Here is a 21,659-nt window from a genome sequence, read left to right as displayed (position 1 = left end):
AAAAAAATTCTCAGCAGACTTCTTATTTCTCTCCTTTCTCAGCCAAGGATTTTAACCCTTTAGTGGGCCGGTCAAACTGTCATGTTCTCAATGGCAAGAGAACATAGCATCAGCATATATAGGAACAAGCTCTTGGAAGATGGGAACTGAGCTGACCATGAACTAAACCTAACGCACAACTAGCAGTGGCCGGGTAGCATGCCTACGTTGATTCTAGATGCCCAGCACCAGCCGGAGGACTAAATAATGCTAGCAGAGGAAAATATTAGTCCTAGCTCACCTCTAGAGAAATACCCCGAAAGGAGACAGAGGCCCCCCACATGTATTGGCGGTGAATTAAGATGAAATTACAAACGTAGTATGAAAATAGGTTTAGCAAATTTGAGGTCCACTTACTACATAGCAGAAGACAGAAAGGACACTTTCATGGTCAGCTGAAAACCCTATTAAAACACCATCCAGGAATTACTTTAAAACTCTGGCATTAACTCATAACACCAGAGTGGCAATTCCTGTTCACAAGAGCTTTCCAGACACAGTAACGAAACTTCAGCTGTGAACTGGAACAAAAATGCAAAAACAAACATGGACAAGAGTCCAACTTATCTAGTAGTTGTCTAGGAGCAGGAACAAGCACAGAGAGGCTTCTGATAACATTGTTGACCGGCAAGCAACTAACAGAGCAGCAAGGTTATATAGCGACTCCCACATCTTGATGGGAACAGGTGAACAGAGAAGATGACAACACCAGTTCAATTCCACCAGTAGCCACCGGGGGAGCCCAGAATCCAAATTCACAACAGTTAACTATTGAAGTGCAGGCACGGGCCCGCACGTCAATAGTGTGCCGCAGCGCCTGCAGGGGGGGCCCGGTGAGCAGATTAGATGGGGCCCGATGCAGGCCCCCTCTGCCCACCGGGGCCCATACGGCAGTCATGGCTGTAATGCCCTGATGGTGGCCCTGGGTACATCATACTGTGTGTGGGAATGTACTGTACTGTGGGTGCATCATACTGTGTGTGGGAATGTACTGTACTGTGGGTGAAGGCAGTGTGTGGGAATGTACTGTACTGTGGGTGCATCATACTGTGTGTGGGTGAATGTAGTGTGGGTGCATCATACTGCAGGTGGGTGAAGGCAGTGTGTTGGAATGTATTGTACTGTGGGTGCATCATATTGTGTGTGTGAATGTAGTGTGGGTGCATCACATCATACTGCATGTGGGTAAATGCAGTGGATGGGAATGTACTGTGCTGTGGGTGCATCATACTGTGTGTGGTTGAATGTAGTGTGGGTACATCATACTGTGTGTGGGTGAATGCAGTGGGTGGGAATGCACTGTACGGTGGGTGCATCATACTGTGTGTGGGAATGTACTGTACTGTGGGTGAAGGCACTGTGTGGGAATGTACTGTACTGAGGGTGCAATCATACTGTGTGTGGGTGAATGTAGTGTGGGTGCATCATACTGCGTGTGGGTGAATGCAGTGTGTGGGAATGCACTGTACTGTGGGTGTGCAGCGCCCCAGAGTCCTGGTCGTTGCAGTACTGTCACTCCGCCACTAAGGGGAGTGATGGTACCTCTGATTGTACTAAAGGAGTTCACCTGACCAGGTATCACAGTCACACATTACACTTCGCACTCCGGCCACCAGGGGGAGCAAAGGGTTCTATGTATTAGGCCACTCCTCACACTCTGGTAAAACTGGGGGCTGGATAGGAAGTCAGGGAGAAGCTGACTGGGTTTTGCCCAGGTAACACCTAGTGAGAGAAGAGGTTGATTGGGAAGATCCAGGGGGGTCCCTGTCAGGGGTGGGATCCTGGCAGAGGCCTAGCGAAAAGGACAGATCGTTATGGAGCCGTGCCTGCACTTCATTGCGGTGGCATCTTAAGAAAGGACACGAAGTGAAGTATATTGTGGAGAAGTGAGAAACGAGATCACAGCACAAAGGCGATAGAACCAGTAGGAGTCGTGCCCCGAGATCGGCAACATCCTACTGAGGCGCGTAGCCGGTGGCCGGAACGCCGAGGAAGTATTGGGCTCTACGCATTACTTCAAACCAAAGGCAGGGCAGTTGACTTTAGGTTGGCTGCCTCACCTAAATCACCTAATGAAGACAACGGAGGCAATTGTGGGAGAGGGGCGTCTCTAGGGTCCCTATAAAATAGCTCCAGGCCTACCCCGTCATATGGGTGCGTCCTATCCATATCATCTGGGGGATGGAGAGAGAAAGAACAGAAACATACACGACAGTTGTGAGGACTATCCCGTGGTGCTCAGCAGGGAAGTACTACAACACCCAGGTGCTAGTATGTAGGCACTGATTTCAACCTGCAAAGGGAACTCTGGATGTCCCTTCGGACCGGCCGGTCTCAGCCAGCCCTGTTAACAGTGCTCTGGATTGCAGATGCCGAAGCCTTCAGTAAAGGGGTAAAGAGACTGCAATCCTGTGTCCTCATTATTTACTGCGACCTACACCACCACCTACACCTTTTATTGGGCGCCCCTTAGCAGGACCACGGACCGGGTCGGGCCACCGTGACATCCTCAGAACCGAGAGAGACCCGGATTCGAGTGACCCGTCGTCCTGCGTCTGGGGGCCGCTCCAGGTGCATCATACTGTGTGTGGGAATGTACTGTACTGTGGGTGAAGGCAGTGTGTGGGAATGTACTGTACTGTGGGTGCATCATACTGTGTGTGGGTGAATGTAGTGTGGGTGCATCATACTGCGTGTGGGTGAAGGCAGTGTGTGGGAATGCACTGTACTGTGGGTGCATCATACTGTATAGAGGGTGCTGTGGGGACCATAAAAGTGGTATCATGTTGTGTTGAAACACTAATATGACTTACTAGGAGCAATATTCCTGTGTTGACACATTTAATGGGCTGAGTGAGGTTAGAGTACTAGCTTAGCATAAGATAAAAATCGCTGTGGTGCGCTAAAAAAGCCACAGTTTGTGTCCCTATTCCTTATCAGTCAGAGCTGGGAGATGTGCACTAAGGGATGGTCACTGCATATATAGAGTTACACAGCCTACATGAAGATCAAAAATTGCTCTACAATAAATAAATTCTGTGTTTGGCCAGAGCTATATAACTTATCAGGTCAAAAAAACAGAGGCACACTATACAGATAAAGTAGTTCAGAGTCCGGCAGAGTTCTAGCACGTGAGCACAATCATTTCTGTGTAGACCCTGACTCGCAGGACAAAATAGATGTATTTACAGTAATTTTAAAGATTAGTATAATAACTGCAATAGCAGAGTGTTTCTGACGCCCTCTGGGAAATATGTTATCACTAACAGAAGCGCCAACCATCGCCAACCGGCCGCCTCACTTCCGGTCCTTTGACTGGAGATGACGTCACACATGATCATGATTTAAAGAGGAGATTTTCCCTCTATTTTGGCGACATACCTGCAGTGACATGTCGCATTTCTGACGTGCTATTCACCAGCATTAACCCCTTCTCACTCTAGCCACATTGGTAAGTCTGTTAATTCTACTGCACAGAACTTAAGGTCACATACAACGGGCGCCATCTTGATACTCCACAAAGGCAGTATTAATAACAGGAACCTCATCTACAGTATATACTATTAATCATCATATAAAACAATGTACTTCAATGTACTACTTTTTATCCTGTTGTAACACATCACAAGTATTTATGCTTATGTTCCCTTATATACTGCACATAAGGGACTTTGTCTGCTCAATGATACATACTCTCATATAATGTGATTTTGCTTTATATAGCTCAATTTTTCATCCTGTATTATACCACATATGAGAACACACATTATTTCACTTGATATATGTATATATTTTTAATTATGTTGACAGTTTGTTGTTTTTATATAGTGGATGTTGAGAAAAGTCTGATTCACCGAAACATCACATTTATATACACAGCACTGGATTGTCTGTACATAATAAAATTCAAGATTTTCTTTGATTTTGGAGTGCTAGATTCTTCTGTCTATATGCACTAACAGAATGGCCCACCATAGGGTCCAGTAATTTAATGGGGTCTGAGTTTTGCAGTTGTCTTACATAGATAAAAAAAGGATATATTTCTGCTACAGCATTACCATCAAATGTTTCTTACATTTTTTTGATCCATAGGTATACAAAGACATCTGGCAAATGATGCATCATAATTGATTTCAAAATGAACGCCTTGATTCTATGTCTGCTTCTATTTAAAAATCTTTTCCAGGTATGATTAGACTTGCACATTTTGAAAACCTTTTGTTGGTCTACTCTTTCTGTAACTTTAATGCCCCCTCTATTTTGATATGGTTTAGAAAGTGACCACTGTAAAATGACTAATAAGGGTCAGAGGACACTGTTTTCTTTGTATTTCATGTCCCAAGACCTGAGATCAGTATGGATCTACCAGGATTTTATAACATACACAGCAGGGACATTGCTATGGTCCTAAACGATCAGGGGTACATCCGCAAAGTACATGTTTCCCCATGTGATCCCCCTCCCGCTACTCAAAATAATGATTTATAAATAATTATTGTATACAACACGCTATACACAGATCAATATTACCTAAATTACTACTATACACGACCAAGATAATACCGCTACACAATGTCCACTACCATAGCCACTACTTAGCAATCCCCTTCAGGTGTCTGCTTCTTCTTCTCCTTTCTCAGGAGGCTGGGGGGACTGCCTCCACCTGCTTTCTGGAGCCTGATTCCCAGGTGTCTGGGCTGTAAGTAACCTGGCTTCGGGTAGTGTCAGAGCCCGGGACATATAGAAATAGCCAATAGCCCCCTGTGTCACCTACACCATTGGCTGCTCCCGCATAGGAGCTGAGGAACCCCAAAGACAGTACTCTCTCTTGGGGGTGGTAGTAGCCTTGTCTCGAGCCACCTCAAGGAGCCTCTCCCAGGCCCGTTCATTCCTCCAGAAGGATTCATGCTGCTCCCTTCCTTCCGGGATCACACCGACTGCATACCAGTGATGTCGCCCCTCCATTTTGAGGAACGTTATCCTGGTTCCAGCCATCAGCTCTTGCAGCCTTTGAGACAAGTGTTCCGTCTCTACTGCCCGATGGTTAAATGAGATGTGATGATGGGACCAAACTGTTCAATGGACCCCCTTCTCTGCTGACGGTTGTTCGTAATGATCAACCCCATGGATGCCAACTCTCGCTACCTTGCGGCTAGATTTCTCTAGACCTGGTCCTGGCTCACCTCTTTGTCTCTTCTGACCTGCCTAGGCCTGCAGTTGGCTCACGAGTTCCTAGGTCCCGGCTCTCCCTACCGCAGTCTGCAAGAACCCCAATGATAAAGTAAGCGGCCTGGGTTTGGACCTTGGTGGTTTCAAGAAATCGGCCGGATCCAGACCACAGGCTCATGCCATATCTGCAGTTGCACCAGCTTCCTCTGGCTCCAATATTCCTCTGGTATCTCCCGAGGAAGTCTCACCTGGTTCTGTCACCAAGTAAGCACGTTACAGTGTATGGATGACTAATTGAATACAGCAAAAAATGTTAACACTTTTTTGGAGTGTCAGATACCACAGAAATGTACCCCAGACCATGGAATAGTGTATGGGTGTGAAATTTAACCCAGTAAAAAATGTTACTGCTTTTTTGAAGTGATAGATATAACAGTAATGTACTCCAGGAGTACCGTATGGGTGAGTAATTTAACACAGAAAAAAAATTCAATGCTTGTTGGAAGTGTTAGATATCACAGAATTGTTCCCCACAACCACAGAATACTGTGTGGGTGAGTAATTGAGCCCAGAAAATGTTTTAAATGCTTTTTCGTAGTGTTAAGTAGCACATAATTGTACCCCACACCATGGAATACTGTATGAGTGGGAAATTTAACCCAGCAAAATTTTTGAACACTTTTTTTGCAGTGCTATATATTACATAAATGTACCCCAGACCACAGAATATTATTATGGCTGATAACTTTAACCCAGCAAAATTTTTTAACACTTTTATTAATTGATAGATACACAGTAATGTGCCCGGGATCATGGAATACTGTATGGCTGAGAAATTTAACCCAACAAAATTTTTAAACACTCTTTTGGAGTGATATATATATATATCACAAAAATGTACCCCAGACCACGGAATAATGTATGAGTGAGAAATTTAACCCAGCAATATTTTTAAACACTTTTTTGGAGTGAGAGATATCACAGTAATGTACCACAGACTACAGAATACTGTATGGGTGAGAAATTTAACTCAGCAACATTTTTTTTAATGCTTTTTTGGAGTGCTAGGTATCACAAAAAATGTACCCCAGTGCACAGAATGCTCTGTAGGTGAGTAATCCATAAAAAAAATTCAACACTTTTTTTGAGTGTTATATAACATCAAAATGTGCCACAAAGCATGTAATACTTGATGGATCACATAATATATTCAATTTTTCCCAACAAAAAAAGCCACAGCTATATATTTTGCAAGGGACTGCACAGCCCTAATCCCTATCTACAGACTGTATTCTGTCACTCTCCCTGCAACTCTCTCTCCCTCCCTAGACTAAATGCAGAATGTATGTGATACAAACAGCAAATCAAATGAGTAGCCCTTAGAAGGGCTCTTAGTATGATGGTTCAGCTTCAACACCAGAATCAACACTACAAGACCATGATTCTGTTATACTGTGCACACACAGGCCTAGACAAGCACTCTCTCCCTCCAATATGTACTGTCACAGAGCTGTGCAATGACGTCAGTTTGCCAAACTGGGTTACGCCTTTTATAACCCCTGATGATGTCACACTTCCAGCCAATCACAATAATGCTACTACAAAGATGGCTATAGCATTACAGTGACACGCAGGCAATTCCCGCATGCTTATTGGCTGTGTAACCGGTGACAAACATGTGAGGGAAGAGGGGGAATTCACTTTTTAAATTGAGCACTGCCCAATGCTCGCCGAGTAACGAGCACATCTGAGCACCCAGATTCTCGAGTGATATCTGAGTATCACCGAGCACATTCACTCATCCCTAATCATTATCCATTTGTAGAAGCTATCCTCTTTTCAACTTCAACTTTTTTTCAGATGGTATTATGTTTGCATCAAGAATTTGTTGAAATATCATTGAATCCATTCTTTCCTCTACCCGTGAAATGTTTCCCATGCCATTGGCTGCAACACAACACCAAAGCATGACTGATTTACCCCCATGCTTAATAGTTGGTGAGATATTCTTTTCCTAAAATTCTGTGCCCCTTTTTCTTCACACATACCTTTTGATCATTGTAGTGAAAGAGTTCTATCTGAACCTCATCAGTCGACAGGACTTGTTTCCAAAATGCATCAGGTTTGTTTAGATGCTCTTTTGCATATTTCTTATGCTGAATTTTATGGTGAGAACGCAGGAGAGATTTTCTTCCCAGAAGGCCATATTTGTGCAGGTGTCTCTGAACGGAAGAACAATGTACCACAACTCCAGAGTCTGCTACATCTTTCTTAAGGTCTTTTGCAGTCAAGCGGGGTTCTGATTTCTCTCTCTTGCAATCCTACAAGCAACTGTTACTGAAATTTTGCTTGGTTTTCCAGACCTTATCTTGGCCTCCACTGGTCCTGTTAACTGTAATTTCTCGATGATATTTTGAAATGAGGAAAGGGCAACTTGAAAACGCTTTGCTATCTTCTTACAACCTTCTCCTGCTTTGTGATCCTCCACCATTTTCATTTTCAGAGTGCTAGTCAGCTGTTTAGACAAACTCATGGCTGCAGTTTTTTGGCACAAGGTTAGAGGAGGCTGGGTTTTTATAAAGCCGGAAAACTTGCATCACCTGGCCTTTGCTAATGATGATAGTGAACAAGCCATAACCCTAACACGCTAATTAAGGTCTGAAACCTTGGTCAAAGTTATATGAGCACACAAATCTCCAAGGGTGCCCAAACTACTGCATAGGAATATTTTTCTTTTTGCAATCTTCAAAAATGTGTCATCTTTCACTTTAGGCCTTTTAGAGATCAATTCAACTTAAAATAGCTTAACTGTTCAGAATAGCAGTAATTTTGACCAGGAGTGCCCACACTTTTACATGGCACTGTATGTAATCGATAACTGTATGGTTATGGCTCTGTACACGTCAGAAATTGCATGGAGCCAAAGAAATATCAGGACATTTCAAGACATTACCCAGCCCTCAGGAATAGCATGCAGAACATATGCCCTGCTATTATTTCATATTAAAACTCTTTTTTGGTTATGAGAGCTCAAAACACTCTTGATCATAAAAACCTTACTTCACTACAATCTGTCTTGTAACCAATGTCATAGAGTAATTAGAGTCCTTTGGATCCCAAGGCACAATTTGGACTTGCCTCCTGCCACCCTCTCCAACATGGTGCTCAAATATGTGGGCCCAAATAGCATTGATAGGGTCTGTGTTAGTTCCTCCATAAAACAAAAATAATGCAAATAGAATATATAAATCTGACAGAAGACATGGCAGTTATTATATTATCTAATATAAATCTGACAGAAGACATGGCAGTTATTATATTATCTAATATAAATCTGACAGAAGACATGGCAGTTATTATATTATCTAATATATATTTGACAGAAGACATGGCAGTTATTATATTATCTAATATCAATCTGACCGAAGACATGGCAGTTATTATATTATCTAAGTAATACTTCTAAATAGTACAGTTGCATACTGTAGTTACATAGTTATGTGCTAAAAAAGACATAAGTACATCAAGTTCATCCTTTCCCCACCAGTTATACATTCATAGTCACCGAATAATAAATATCACTATGCTGAGCAAATTCCACTATACCAAGACCAATATTACAATTAATATAGGTAATAGTCTCATTTGTGGCTGCTATAAATGATTAATGTTCCAGAATATGGCCGCATATCCTAATAATATCAATTTATATGAATTCTATATAGTGATAAAGTCTCCCTGAGTGACCCCTGTATAGTAATAGTGTCATCCTATGTTGCCCCCATACATCAATAATGTCTCCCTATGCGGTCCCCATACAATAAAAATGTCCACCTATATGGTCCCCATATTATTAATAACGTAGCCTCCATAAATTAATAATGATCCATTTGTGGCCTCATACTTTAACAATGTGCCCCTATGTGGCTCACATGCAATAATATTATCAATACTCTTATATGTCCCATAAATAAATAATGTACCCACATGTACCCCTTAAATAAATAATAGTCCCCTATTTGGCCCCATAATTTACTAATGCCCAACTATGTGGCACTCTAAATTAATAATAGCCTCCTATGTAGGCCCAAAATTTAATAATGCTCCCCTATGTAGCCCCATAAATTAATAAAGCCCCTGTTGTGGTCTTCATGCATAAATAATATCATAATAATGTAATAAATATTCCAATAAATAATATCAATAATGTGAATGTAAAAACGATATAACACAAGTTTATGCGATTGCTTTACACATTTTTCAGGTGGTACAGAATGTGCAGTGTGGAGAAAAAGGCACAGAAAATGCTGGACTTAAAATTGAGTGGAATAGGTTTCCAGAAAATAAGAATCCTGATAGTTATCTTGTGTATTACCAAACCTTGAATAATAAGCACCATCAGGTAAAAGCTTGCACTTGTGTGTTAATGTCGGCATCAGAAAAATATAATTCTGCTAATCTGTTTCCATTAAGGTTAATAGACGGAAAGCAGGCATGGAACCAAGAGCAACCACATGGCATACCATAGAAACATTTTGTGAGCTAGCTAAAAATTAAATTTTTATTTACAGTGTCAGTAATTTTAATAGAGGTCATAACCTGGGTGGAATTAAGACTTAAACAGTAGAAAATGCTAGTCACTGATATAGTTGATACAAAATGTTTATCAGATACGGTATTGTGTCAAGACTGTAGTGGTGCAAAACAAACAACAAGGTTTTGAGTATCATTTATCGGAATCCTAAAAGTCAATATCAACCCTCTAAATATCCTTGCCACATGATTTCGGATTAGAGATGATCGAACCGCTTGAAATTTGAATTTGACTGCTTCGATAATTAAAAAAAAAAAAAAAAAGCGATTAACAGATTAACTCCAATTTCCTAAAAAGACATGTATTACACTCTGAGGTCTCCTAGGACACTATCTAACTCCTGTCAAGCTCTTTCATCTAAATATAATCATAGTAATGTAAAAAAGTGACCTCCACCTATATGGCTATGAATAAATGATTGGTAACTTTTTCACTGCTGTTTTGTCACACACTGTACAGTATATTAATAGGGTTTTTTGGCTTTTCTATTGATACATTTTCTTACTAAATAGTTTTATCACAGAATCGTTGCTTAGCTGCACTCCCTGCCTCGGCTTTTATACAGACTATGATAGCCTGTGCTATACCATGTGATGTTCAATATTGTGTGATGGCTGTGCTATATTTTCTGATGTGATAGTTGCTGGGCATTATTAGAAAGCCCCTTGGTCTCACCCAAGGTCAAGTGAGCTGTCTCTGTCTGATGCAGTCTTCTGCATTATATAAAATAGTGGAAGGTATTTTTAGTGATTTGTGCGAATCACAAATTTTTTGAATTCCCAGGCCCAAGAAATTTTCTAAAATCCTACACACATTCGATTCACATTGAATTGATTTACTGATCTCTAGTTAGGATATACATTTGTGTGAAAAAAATGTTTGCCCCTTCCTGATTTCCTATTCTTTTCCATGTTTGACACACCTAAATGTTGCAGATCACCAAACAAATGTAAGTATTTGACAAAGATAATATACAGTACAGATCAAAAGTTTGGACACACCTTCTCATTTAAAGATTTTTCTGTATTTTCATGACTATGAAAATTGTAAATTCACACTGAAGGCATCAAAACTATGAAATAACACATGTGGAATTATATACTTAACAAAAAAGTGTGAAACAACTGAAAATCTGTCTTATACTCTAGGTTCTTCAAACTAGCCACCTTTTGCTTTGATGACTACTGATGAGCTTCAAGAGGTAGTCACCAGGAATGGTCCAACAATCTTGAAGGAGTTCCCAGAGATGCTTAGCACTAGTTGACCATTTTGCCTTCACTCTGCGGTCCAGCTCACCCCAAACCATCTCGATTGGGTTCAGGTCTGGTGACTGTGGAGGCCAGGTCATCTGGCGTAGCATCCCATCACTCTCCTTCTTGGTCAAATAGCCCTTACACAGCCTGGAGGTGTGTTTGGGGTCATTGTCCTGTTGAAAAATAAATGATGGTCCAACTAAACATAAACCGGATGGAATAGCATGCCGCTGCAAGATGCTGTGGTAGCCATGCTTGTTCAGTATGCATTCAATTTTGAAAAAAAAACCAACATTGTAACCAGCAAAGCACCCCCACACCATCACACCTCCTCCTCCATGCTTCACGGTGGGAACAAGGCATGAAGAGTCCATCCGTTCACCTTTTCTGCGTCGCACATGGCGACATGGTGGTTGGAACCAAAGATCTCAAATTTGGACTCATCAGACCAAAGCACAGATTTCCACTGGTCTAATGTCCATTCCTTGTGTTCTTTAGCCCAAATAAGTCTCTTCTGCTTGTTGTTTGTCCTTAGCAGTGGTTTCCTAGCAGCTATTTTACCATGAAGGCCTGCTGCACAAAGTCTCCTCTTAACAGTTGTTGTAGAGATGTGTCTGCTACCAGAACTCTGTGTGGCATTGACCTGGTCTCTAATCTGAGCTGCTGTTAACCTGCGATTTCTGAGGCTGGTGACTTGGATAAACTTATCCTCAGAAGCAGAGGTGACTCTTGGTCTATCTTTCCTGGGGCGGTCCTCATGTGAGCCAGTTTCTTTGTAGCGCTTCATGGTTTTTGCAACTGCACTTGGGGACACTTTCAAAGTTTTCCCAATTTTTCGGCCTGACTGACCTTAATTTCTTAAAGTAATGATGGCCACTCATTTTTCTTTACTTAGCTGCTTTTTTCTTGCCATAATACAAATTCTAACAGTCTATTCAGTAGGAATATCAGCTGTGTATCCACCAGACTTCTGCTCAACACAACTGATGGTCCCAACCCCATTTATAAGCCAAGAAATCCCACTTATTAAACCTGACAGGGCACACCTTTGAAGTGAAAACCATTTCCAGTGACTACCTCTTGAAATTCATCAAGAAAATGCCAAGAGTGTGCAAAGCAGTCATCAAAGCAAAAGGTGGCTGCTTTGAAGAACCTAGAAAATAAGACATATTTTCAGTTGTTTCACACTTTTTTGTTAAGTATATAATTCCACATGTGTTAATTCATAGTTTTGATGCCTTCAGTGTGAATGTACAATTTTCATAGTCATGAAAATACAGAAAAATCTTTAAATGAGAAGGTGTGTCCAAACTTTTGGTCTGTACTGTAAGTAAACACAAAATGCACTTTTTAAATGAAGGTCTTTATTGTTAAGGGAAAAGAAATCCAAACCTACAGCTCCCTTTGTGAAAAAGTGATAGACCTCTAAACTTAATAACTGATTGGGCTACCCTTAGCAGCAACTCTGTATTCAAGCGTTTGCAATAACTGGCAATGAGTCTTTTACAATACTCTGGAGGAATTTTGGCCCACTCATCTTTGGAGAATTGTTTTAATTTAGCCACATTGGAGAGTTTCTGAGGATGAACCTACTTTTTAAGGTCATGCCACAGCATCTCAATTGGTTTAATGTCAGGACATTGACTAGGCCACTCCAAAGTCTTAATTTTGTTTTTTCTTAACCCATTCAGAGGTGGACTTGCTTTTGTGTTTTGGATCATTGTCTTGCTGCTTAAACCAAGTGCTCTTCAGCTTCAGGTCATGAATAGATGGCGGAACATTCTCCTTCAGGATTTTTTGGTAGACAGCAGAATACATGGTTCCATTTACCACAGCAAGTCTTCCAGGTCTTGAAGCAGCAAAACAGCCCAAGCACATCACACTACCGCCGCCATATTTTATTGTTCCAGAGTATTCTCCCAAAAGTCTTGGGGATCATTAAGATGTTTTCTAGCAAAACTGAGATGAGCCTTTATGTTCTTATTGCTCAGCAGTGGTTTTCATCTTGGTACTCTGCCATGCAGGACATTTGTGCCCAGTCTCTTTCTTATGGTAGATTCATAAACACTGACCTTAACTGAGGCAAGTGAGGCCTGCAGTTCTTTGGATGTTGTTATCCAGTCTTTTGTGACTTCTTGGAAGAGTCATTGCTGTGCTCTTGGGGTAATTTTGGTTGGCCGGTCACTCATGGGAATGTTCATCATTGTTTCATGTTTTCTCCATTTCTGGATAATGGCTCTCACTGTGGTTTGCTGAAGTCCCAACGCTTGAGAAATGGCTTTATGAGCTTTTCTAGACCGATAAATCTCAATTACTTTGTTTTTCGTTAGTTCCAGAATTTCTTTGGATCGTAGCATAATGTCTAGCTTTTGAGGACCCTTTGGTCTACTTCACTTTGTCAGACAGGTCCAATTTAAGTGGTTTCTTGATTGAGAACAGGTGTGGCAATAATCAGGCCAGCATGTGGCTAGGGAATTTGAACTCAGTTTTCAAAAATGTGATAAACCACAATTAATTTACCGTATATACTCGAGTATAAGCCGACCCGAGTATAAGCCGACCCCCCTAATTTTGCCACAAAAAACTGGGAAAACTTATTGACTCGAGTATAAACCTAGGGTGGAAAATGCAGCAGCTACCGGTGAATTTCAAAATTAGAAATAGATGCTCCATACCGTTCATTATGGCCCCATAGATGCTCCACATAAAGCTGTGCCATATATAATGCTCTGCACCGTTCATTATGGCCCCATAGATGCTCCATATAAAGCTGTGCCATATATACAATGCTCTGCACCGTTGCCCCATAGCTGTGCCATATAGTGCTCTGCACCGTTGCCCCATAGCTCTGCCATATAGTGCTCTGCACCGTTGCCCCATAGCTCTGCCATATAGTGCTCTTCACTGTTGCCCCATAGCTGTGCCATATAGTGCTCTGCACCGTTGCCCCATAGCTGTGCCATATATATAATGCTCTGCACCGTTGCCCCATAGCTGTGCCATATAGTGCTCTGCACCGTTGCCCCATAGCTGTGCCATATAGTGCTCTGCACCGTTGCCCCATAGCTGTGCCATATAGTGCTCTGCACTGTTGCCCCATAGCTGTGCCATATAGTGCTCTGCACTGTTGCCCCATAGCTGTGCCATATAGTGCTCTGCACCATTGCCCCATAGCTGTGCCATATAGTGCTCTGCACTGTTGCCCCATAGCTGTGCCATATAGTGCTCTGCACCGTTGCCCCATAGCTCTGCCATATAGTGCTCTGCACCGTTGCCCCATAGTTGTGCCATATAGTGCTCTGCACCGTTGCCCCATAGCTGTGCCATATAGTGCTCTGCACCGTTGCCCCATAGCTCTGCCATATAGTGCTCTGCACTGTTGCCCCATAGCTGTGCCATATAGTGCTCTGCACCGTTGCCCCATAGCTCTGCCATATAGTGCTCTGCACCGTTGCCCCATAGCTGTGCCATATAGTGCTCTGCACCGTTGCCCCATAGCTCTGCCATATAGTGCTCTGCACCGTTGCCCCATAGATGCTCCACATAAATCTGTGCTGCTGCTGCTGCTGCAATAAAAAAAACAAACACATACTCACCTGTCTTGCTTGCAGCTCCTCGGCGCCATCTTCCCGGCGTCTCTCCGCACTGACTGATCAGGCAGAGGGTGGCGCGCACACTATATGCGTCATCGCGCCCTCTGACCTGAACAGTCAGAGCGGAGAGAGAGACGCCGGGAAGATGGAGACAGCGCCCGGCGTGTGGAACGAGGGAAGGTGAATATGTAATACTTACCTGCTCCCGGCGTCCCGCTCCTTCCCCCAGACAGCTGGTCTCCGGGTGCCGCAGCCTCTTTCTCTATCAGCGGTCACCGGCACCGCTTCATTAGAGAAATGAATAGGCGGCTCCGCCCCTATGGGAGGTGGAGCCGCCTATTCATTTCTCTAATGAGCGGTCCCACGTGACCGCTCAGGGGAAGAGGCTGCGGCACCCGGAGACAGTGGGACGTGCAGGGGGAGCGACAGGAGCCCCGGAAGCAGGTGAGTATATGACAGTGCTCACCCGCCGACCCCACCACCGATCATGACTCGAGTATAAGCCGAGGGGGCACTTTCAGCCCAAAAATTTGGGCTGAAAATCTCGGCTTATACTCGAGTATATACGGTATGTTTTAGGGGAATGAGTGGGGCAATCACTTTTTCACACAGGGCCCTTTAGGTTTCGATTTCTTTTTTTCTTAATGATAAAGACCTTCATCTAAAAACTGCATTTTGTGTTTACTTGTATTATCTTTGTCTAATATTTACATTTGTTTGGTGATCTGAAACAGTTAAGTGTGACAAATATGGAAAAGAATAGGAAATCAGGAATGTGGCCAACACTTTTTTACACAACTGTATAACCAAACTAGAACCACCATTTCTAGACACGTTTCAAGGTCTTCACCCCTCATCAGTGCAAAGCAAAAGAACATGTTGACTTGGTAAGAGACCTTTAAAACAAAGCTACTCATTGTATTGAGCTGGCATAGAAAGTCCTATAAGCCATGTAGAGGGGCATAGTAAAAATATTGGAACTACTAGCATTGGTGGGATGTGAATACAGACATCTTGTGTTAGTTACTACTAGGATGGTTTTGTACACATTCACAGAGCATTTTTAGAAAAATGCCACTGCAATATTTGATGCAGTTCCTTTATAAAAAGCCTTTAGTGGAAGTATAAGTACTTACTTATGGTTCACAATCCTATTGAATATCTTATGGCTTTGGCTCAAAAACTGCTATATTTTCCCCAAAATTGCTCTGTAGAAAACCTCCTTTAAAACGTTGTAAGTTAACTAAATATCCTCCCAGTGACAAGCATGTAAATGTTACATGTTTTTTTTATGTTATTTTAAAATGTTATTTTTTAATTTTATGTTTAATTAAGCATTTTTAATTTGTAGGATTTATTTGAATATAAAATAGTTTATTAAAAATAGTTCCATTGTTGAGCTGTCAGTAACAGAAGTTTGGACATAAAGGTGACTATTTCACATACAACATGCGGGTGTGATTGCATTATGTTTACAAAATGTAATTAAACTGAATGTTTAGATATAATTTTACTTCACATTTTCATTGTCTTTCTCTGTCGCAAAGACATGTCAAATTACACAATGTTTAAAGCTGCAATGCACATTTTATATCTCCATAGAATGTGTTGAATTCATTGGTTTTCCATCAAGTTTACAGTCCATTCATATCATTAAATAACCTAAAGGAAGAGGATGCTTATAATGTCACCATAAAATCTATGAAAGATGGCAATATGCTAAGTGTTAGATCATTTTTAACACGTAGGTATACAAATATGTATTAAGTTGTTTTCTTTTTTGGATGTTTTGTTAAAAACGTGGAAAAAAGTTTAAAAGACAAAATGCAACCATTTCTTTTCGATTACATACAATTTAGACCTCGTTCAGAAGTGTTATGTTTTTCTATATGGCAAAAATGGACCGTTTTAACCATTAGTATACCGTCCATTTTTCTCATAAGGGAAAAAAATTAAATACACTATCTATTAAACAGCAAAAATACTGGCAAAAAATGGATAGCACACAAATGTCATCCAAGTGCAAGCGAATCCATTTACATAAGGGGTTAAAATTGATCAGAAAATTCAGATGAAAGATGGAAACATCTCATTTTTTATTTGTGGATGGTTGGTTTCCAAAAAAATACAGACATCTGATCATGCAGTATAATGTGTACGCGTTCTATCCATGAAAAAAAGCAAGAATACATTCAGGAAATATGGACTGTTATGATCCTTAGTGGTTGAGGATCACAAATTACTCCAGCTAAGTAACAAACATAGGACAAGCTCTAGGGAGGTGGCAAACTGGACTGACCGCAAATCTGAACCTATCCAACACACTAGAGGTTGCCGGTGAACGTACCTAAAATCCTAGACGTCTCGAGCCAGCTTGAGGAACCAACTACCCCTAGAGATAAAGAAAGACCTCACTTGCCTCCAGAGAAATAATCCCCAAAGATATAGAAGCCCCCAACAAATAATAACGGTGAGGTAAGAGGAAGGCACATACACAGGGGTGAAAACAGATTCAGCAAATGAGGCCCACTAATACTAGATAGCAGAGAATAGAAAAGGGGTCTATGCGGTCAGTAAAAAACCCTTACAAAATATCCACCCTGAGATTTCAAGAACCCCCGCAGCTGGACAAGAAACATGGTGAATGCTGATAATCAAAAATGAACAAACAAAAACATAGTTGTCTTGGAGAGACTGGGAGCAAGGTAGTCACAAGGAATCTGAAGAGCACTGAATACATTGATAGCAGGCAAGGAACTGAGTATCCAGGTGAGCTAAGTAGGAAACCTAACCAAGGATAACGAACCAGCTGATGCTGCCAACCTGCAGAAAGACAACACTACACAGTACCGCTTGTGACCACTAGAAGGAGCCCAAAAATAGAGTTCACAACAGTACCCCCCCTTGAGGAGGGGTCACCGAACCCTCATCAAGACCCCCAGGGCGATCAGGATGAGCCGCGTGGAAGGCACGAACCAAATCGGCCGCATGAACATCAGAGGCGACAACCCAGGAATTATCCTCCTGACCATAGCCCTTCCACTTTACCAAATACTGAAGCCTCCGTCTAGAGATACGAGAATCCAAAATCTTCTCCACCACGTACTCCAATTCGCCCTCGACCAGCACCGGAGCAGGAGACTCAACAGAAGGAACCACAGGTACCACATACCTCCGCAACAAAGACCTATGGAACACATTATGAATGGCAAACGATGCTGGAAGATCCAAACGAAAAGACACCGGGTTAAGAATTTCCAAGATCTTATAAGGACCGATGAAGCGAGGCTTGAATTTAGGAGAGGAGACCTTCATAGGAACATACCGAGAAGACAGCCACACCAAATCCCCAACACGAAGTCGGGACCCACACCGCGGAGGCGGTTGGCAAAGCGCTGAGCCTTCTCCTGTGACAACCTCAAATTGTCCACCACATGGTTCCAAATCTGCTGCAACCTATCTACCACAGAATCCACCCCAGGACAGTCAGAAGGCTCAACCTGACCCGAGGAAAAATGAGGATGGAAACCAGAATTGCAGAAAAAAGGCGAAACCAAAGTAGCAGAACTAGCCCGATTATTAAGGGCAAACTCGGCCAAAGGCAAAAAAGTCACCCAATCATCCTGATCAGCAGAAACAAAACATCTCAAATAAGTTTCCAACGTCTGATTACTTCGCTCGGTTTGGCCATTAGTCTGAGGATGGAAGGCCGATGAAAAAGACAAATCAATGCCCATCTTAGCACAAAAAGTCCGCCAAAACCTGGACACAAACTGGGATCCTCTATCAGACACAATATTTTCATGAATGCCGTGCAAGCGAACCACATTCTGAAAAAATAGAGGAACCAGATCGGAGGAAGAAGGCAACTTAGGCAAGGGCACCAAATGGACCATCTTGGAAAAACGATCACACACCACCCAGATGACCGACATTTTCTGAGATACAGGAAGATCCGAAATAAAATCCATGGAAATGTGCGTCCAAGGCCTTTTCGGAACAGGCAAAGGCAAAAGCAAACCGCTGGCACGAGAACAGCAAGGCTTAGCCCGAGCACAAATCCCACAAGACTGCACAAAGGAACGCATATCCCGCGACAAGGAAGGCCACCAAAAGGACCTAGCCACCAAATCTCTGGTACCAAAAATTCCAGGATGACCCGCCAACACCGAAGAATGAACCTCGGAAATAACTCTGCTGGTTCATCTATCCGGAACAAACAGTCTCTCTGGTGGACAACGGTCGGGTCTATCCGCCTGAAATTTCTGCAGCACTCGTTGCAAATCTGGGGAAATGGCAGACAAAATCACTCCCTCTCTGAGAATACCAGCCGGCTCAGAAACTCCCGGAGAGTCAGGCACAAAACTCCTAGAAAGTGCATCAGCTTTCACGTTCTTCGAACCAGGCAGGTACGAGACCACGAAGTTGAAACAGGAGAAAAACAACGACCAACGAGCCTGTCTAGGATTCAGGCGCTTGGCAGATTCAAGGTAAATCAGATTTTTGTGGTCAGTCAAGACCACCACACGATGTTTAGCTCCTTCGAGCCAATGTCGCCACTCCTCAAATGCCCACTTCATAGCCAACAACTCCCGATTACCAACATCATAATTCCGCTCGGCAGGCGAAAACTTTCTTGAAAAGAAAGCACATGGCTTCATCACAGAGCCATCAAAGCTTCTCTGCGACAAAACAGCCCCTGCTCCAATCTCAGAAGCATCAACCTCGACCTGGAAGGGGAGAGAGACATCTGGCTGACATAAGACTGGAGCTGAAGAAAACCGGTGCTTCAGCTCCCGAAAGGCCTCTACGGCCGCAGGAGACCAATTAGTCACATCAGAACCCTTCTTAGTCAAATCCGTCAAAGGTTTAACCACGCTAGAAAAATTAGCGATGAAACGACGGTAAAAATTAGCAAAACCCAAGAACTTCTGAAGACTCTTAACAGACGTGGGCTGAGTCCAGTCATGAATAGCCTGGACCTTGACTGGGTCCATCTCCACAGTAGAAGGAGAAAAAATAAAACCCAAAAAGGAGACCTTCTGTACTCCGAAGAGGCATTTTGAGCCCTTCACAAATAAAGCATTAGCACGCAGGACCTGAAACACCATCCTGACCTGCTTCACATGGGACTCCCAATCATTAGAAAAGACCAAAATGTCATCCAGATAAACAATCATAAATTTATCCAGATATTCTTGGAAGATGTCATGCATGAACGACTGAAACACAGAAGGAGCATTAGAGAGTCCAAAAGGCATCAATAAGTACTCAAAATGGCCTTCGGGCGTATTAAATGCTGTTTTCCATTCATCCCCCTGCTTAATGCGCACAAGGTTATACGCACCACGGAGATCTATCTTGGTGAACCAACTGGCACCCTTAATCCGAGCAAACAAATCAGACAATAGTGGCAAAGGATACTGAAATTTGACTGTGATTTTATTCAGAAGACGATAATCTATACAAGGTCTCAAAGAACCATCCTTCTTGGCTACAAAAAAAAATCCTGCACCAAGAGGGGAAGAGGATGGGCGAATATGTCCCTTCTCCAAAGACTCCTTTATATAACTCCGCATCGTGGCATGCTCTGGTATAGACAAATTAAAAAGTCGTCCCTTAGGGAATTTACTACCAGGAATTAAATTTATAGCACAGTCACAATCCCTATGAGGGGGAAGGGCACTGGACCTGGGCTCATCAAATACATCCTGGTAGTCAGACAAAAACTCAGGGACCTCAGAAGGAGTGGAAGAAGCAATAGACACCAATGGAGTATCGCCATGAATTCCCTGACAACCCCAACTTGACACAGACATGGCTTTCCAATCTAAAACTGGATTATGAGCCTGCAGCCATGGCAGACCCAAAACAACAACATCATGCAAATTATGCAGAACCAGAAAGTGAATCACCTCCTGATGTACGGGAGTCATGCACATGGTCATTTGCGTCCAATACTGAGGCTTATTCTCAGCCAATGGCGTAGCATCAATTCCCCTCAGAGGAATAGGAAATTCCAAAGGCTCCAGGACAAAACCACAGCGCCTAGCAAACGACAAATCCATCAGATTCAGGGCAGCACCCGAATCCACAAAAGCCATAACCGGGTAGGACGACAAAGAACAAATCAAAGTAACAGACAGAATCACTTTAGTGTGTATAGTACCTATGGTGACAGGTTTAGCAATTTTTTTTAAGCGTTTAGAGCATGCTGAGATAACATGAGTAGAATCACCACAGTAAAAGCACAACCCATTTTGACGTCTATGACTTTGTCGCTCAATTCTGGTCAGAGTTCGGTCACATTGCATAGACTCAGGTCTCTGTTCAGAAAATACCGCCAAAGGATGAGCAGATTTGTGCTCCCGCAAACGCCGATCAACCTGAATGGCTAAAGCCATAGAATCACTCAGACTTGTAGGGGTGGGAAACCCCACCATAACATTCTTAACGGCCTCAGAAAGACCTTCTCTGAAATTTGCAGCTAGGGCACACTCATTCCATTGAGTAAGAACCGACCATTTCCGAAATTTTTGACAATACACCTCTGCTTCATCCTGACCTTGAGAGATAGCCAGCAACGCTTTTTCTGCCTGATTCTCAAGATTAGGCTCCTCATAAAGCAGTCCAAGAGCCAGAACAAATGCATCTACATTAAGCAATGCAGGATCTCCTGGCGCCAGAGAGAAAGCCCAATCTTGAGGGTCGCCACGCAACAAGGAGATAACAATTTTAACTTGCTGAGCGGAATCACCAGAGGAACAAGGTCTCAGAGATAAAAATAACTTACAATTATTCTTAAAATTTAGAAACCTAGATCTATCTCCAGAAAACAACTCAGGAATGTGTTGTGAATTAGACTTTTTGGCTCCCTCTTGTGGTCACTAGTGGTATGACTCTGGGATTGTCTTTTTTCTGTTTGGCACTCACCTGGGTCGTTAGTCCAGGGGTGTCGCTATATTAACTTCCTGGATCCTTAGTCCAGTGCCTGGCATCGTTGTAATCAGA

General features: G+C 42.6%; 1 protein-coding gene across 1 annotated transcript in view; it reads left to right on the top strand.

Moving 5' to 3' along the window:
- Positions 1 to 21,659, top strand: part of LOC143776277 (uncharacterized) — a 169,896-nt gene that overhangs the window by 49,000 nt on the left and 99,237 nt on the right. Inside the window, exons 2-4 of the mRNA XM_077265497.1 lie at positions 4,132 to 4,225; positions 9,473 to 9,610; positions 16,251 to 16,392. Coding sequence (XP_077121612.1) covers positions 4,178 to 4,225; positions 9,473 to 9,610; positions 16,251 to 16,392 — 328 coding nt within the window. The 5' untranslated portion in view covers positions 4,132 to 4,177. The remainder of the gene's footprint in view (positions 1 to 4,131; positions 4,226 to 9,472; positions 9,611 to 16,250; positions 16,393 to 21,659) is intronic.

This window comes from Ranitomeya variabilis, chromosome 5, assembly GCF_051348905.1.
Source record: "Ranitomeya variabilis isolate aRanVar5 chromosome 5, aRanVar5.hap1, whole genome shotgun sequence".
Taxonomy (NCBI): Eukaryota; Metazoa; Chordata; class Amphibia; order Anura; family Dendrobatidae; genus Ranitomeya; species Ranitomeya variabilis.
Note: the sequence above shows the minus strand (reverse complement) of the source record. Positions and strands in the feature narration are given on the sequence as shown.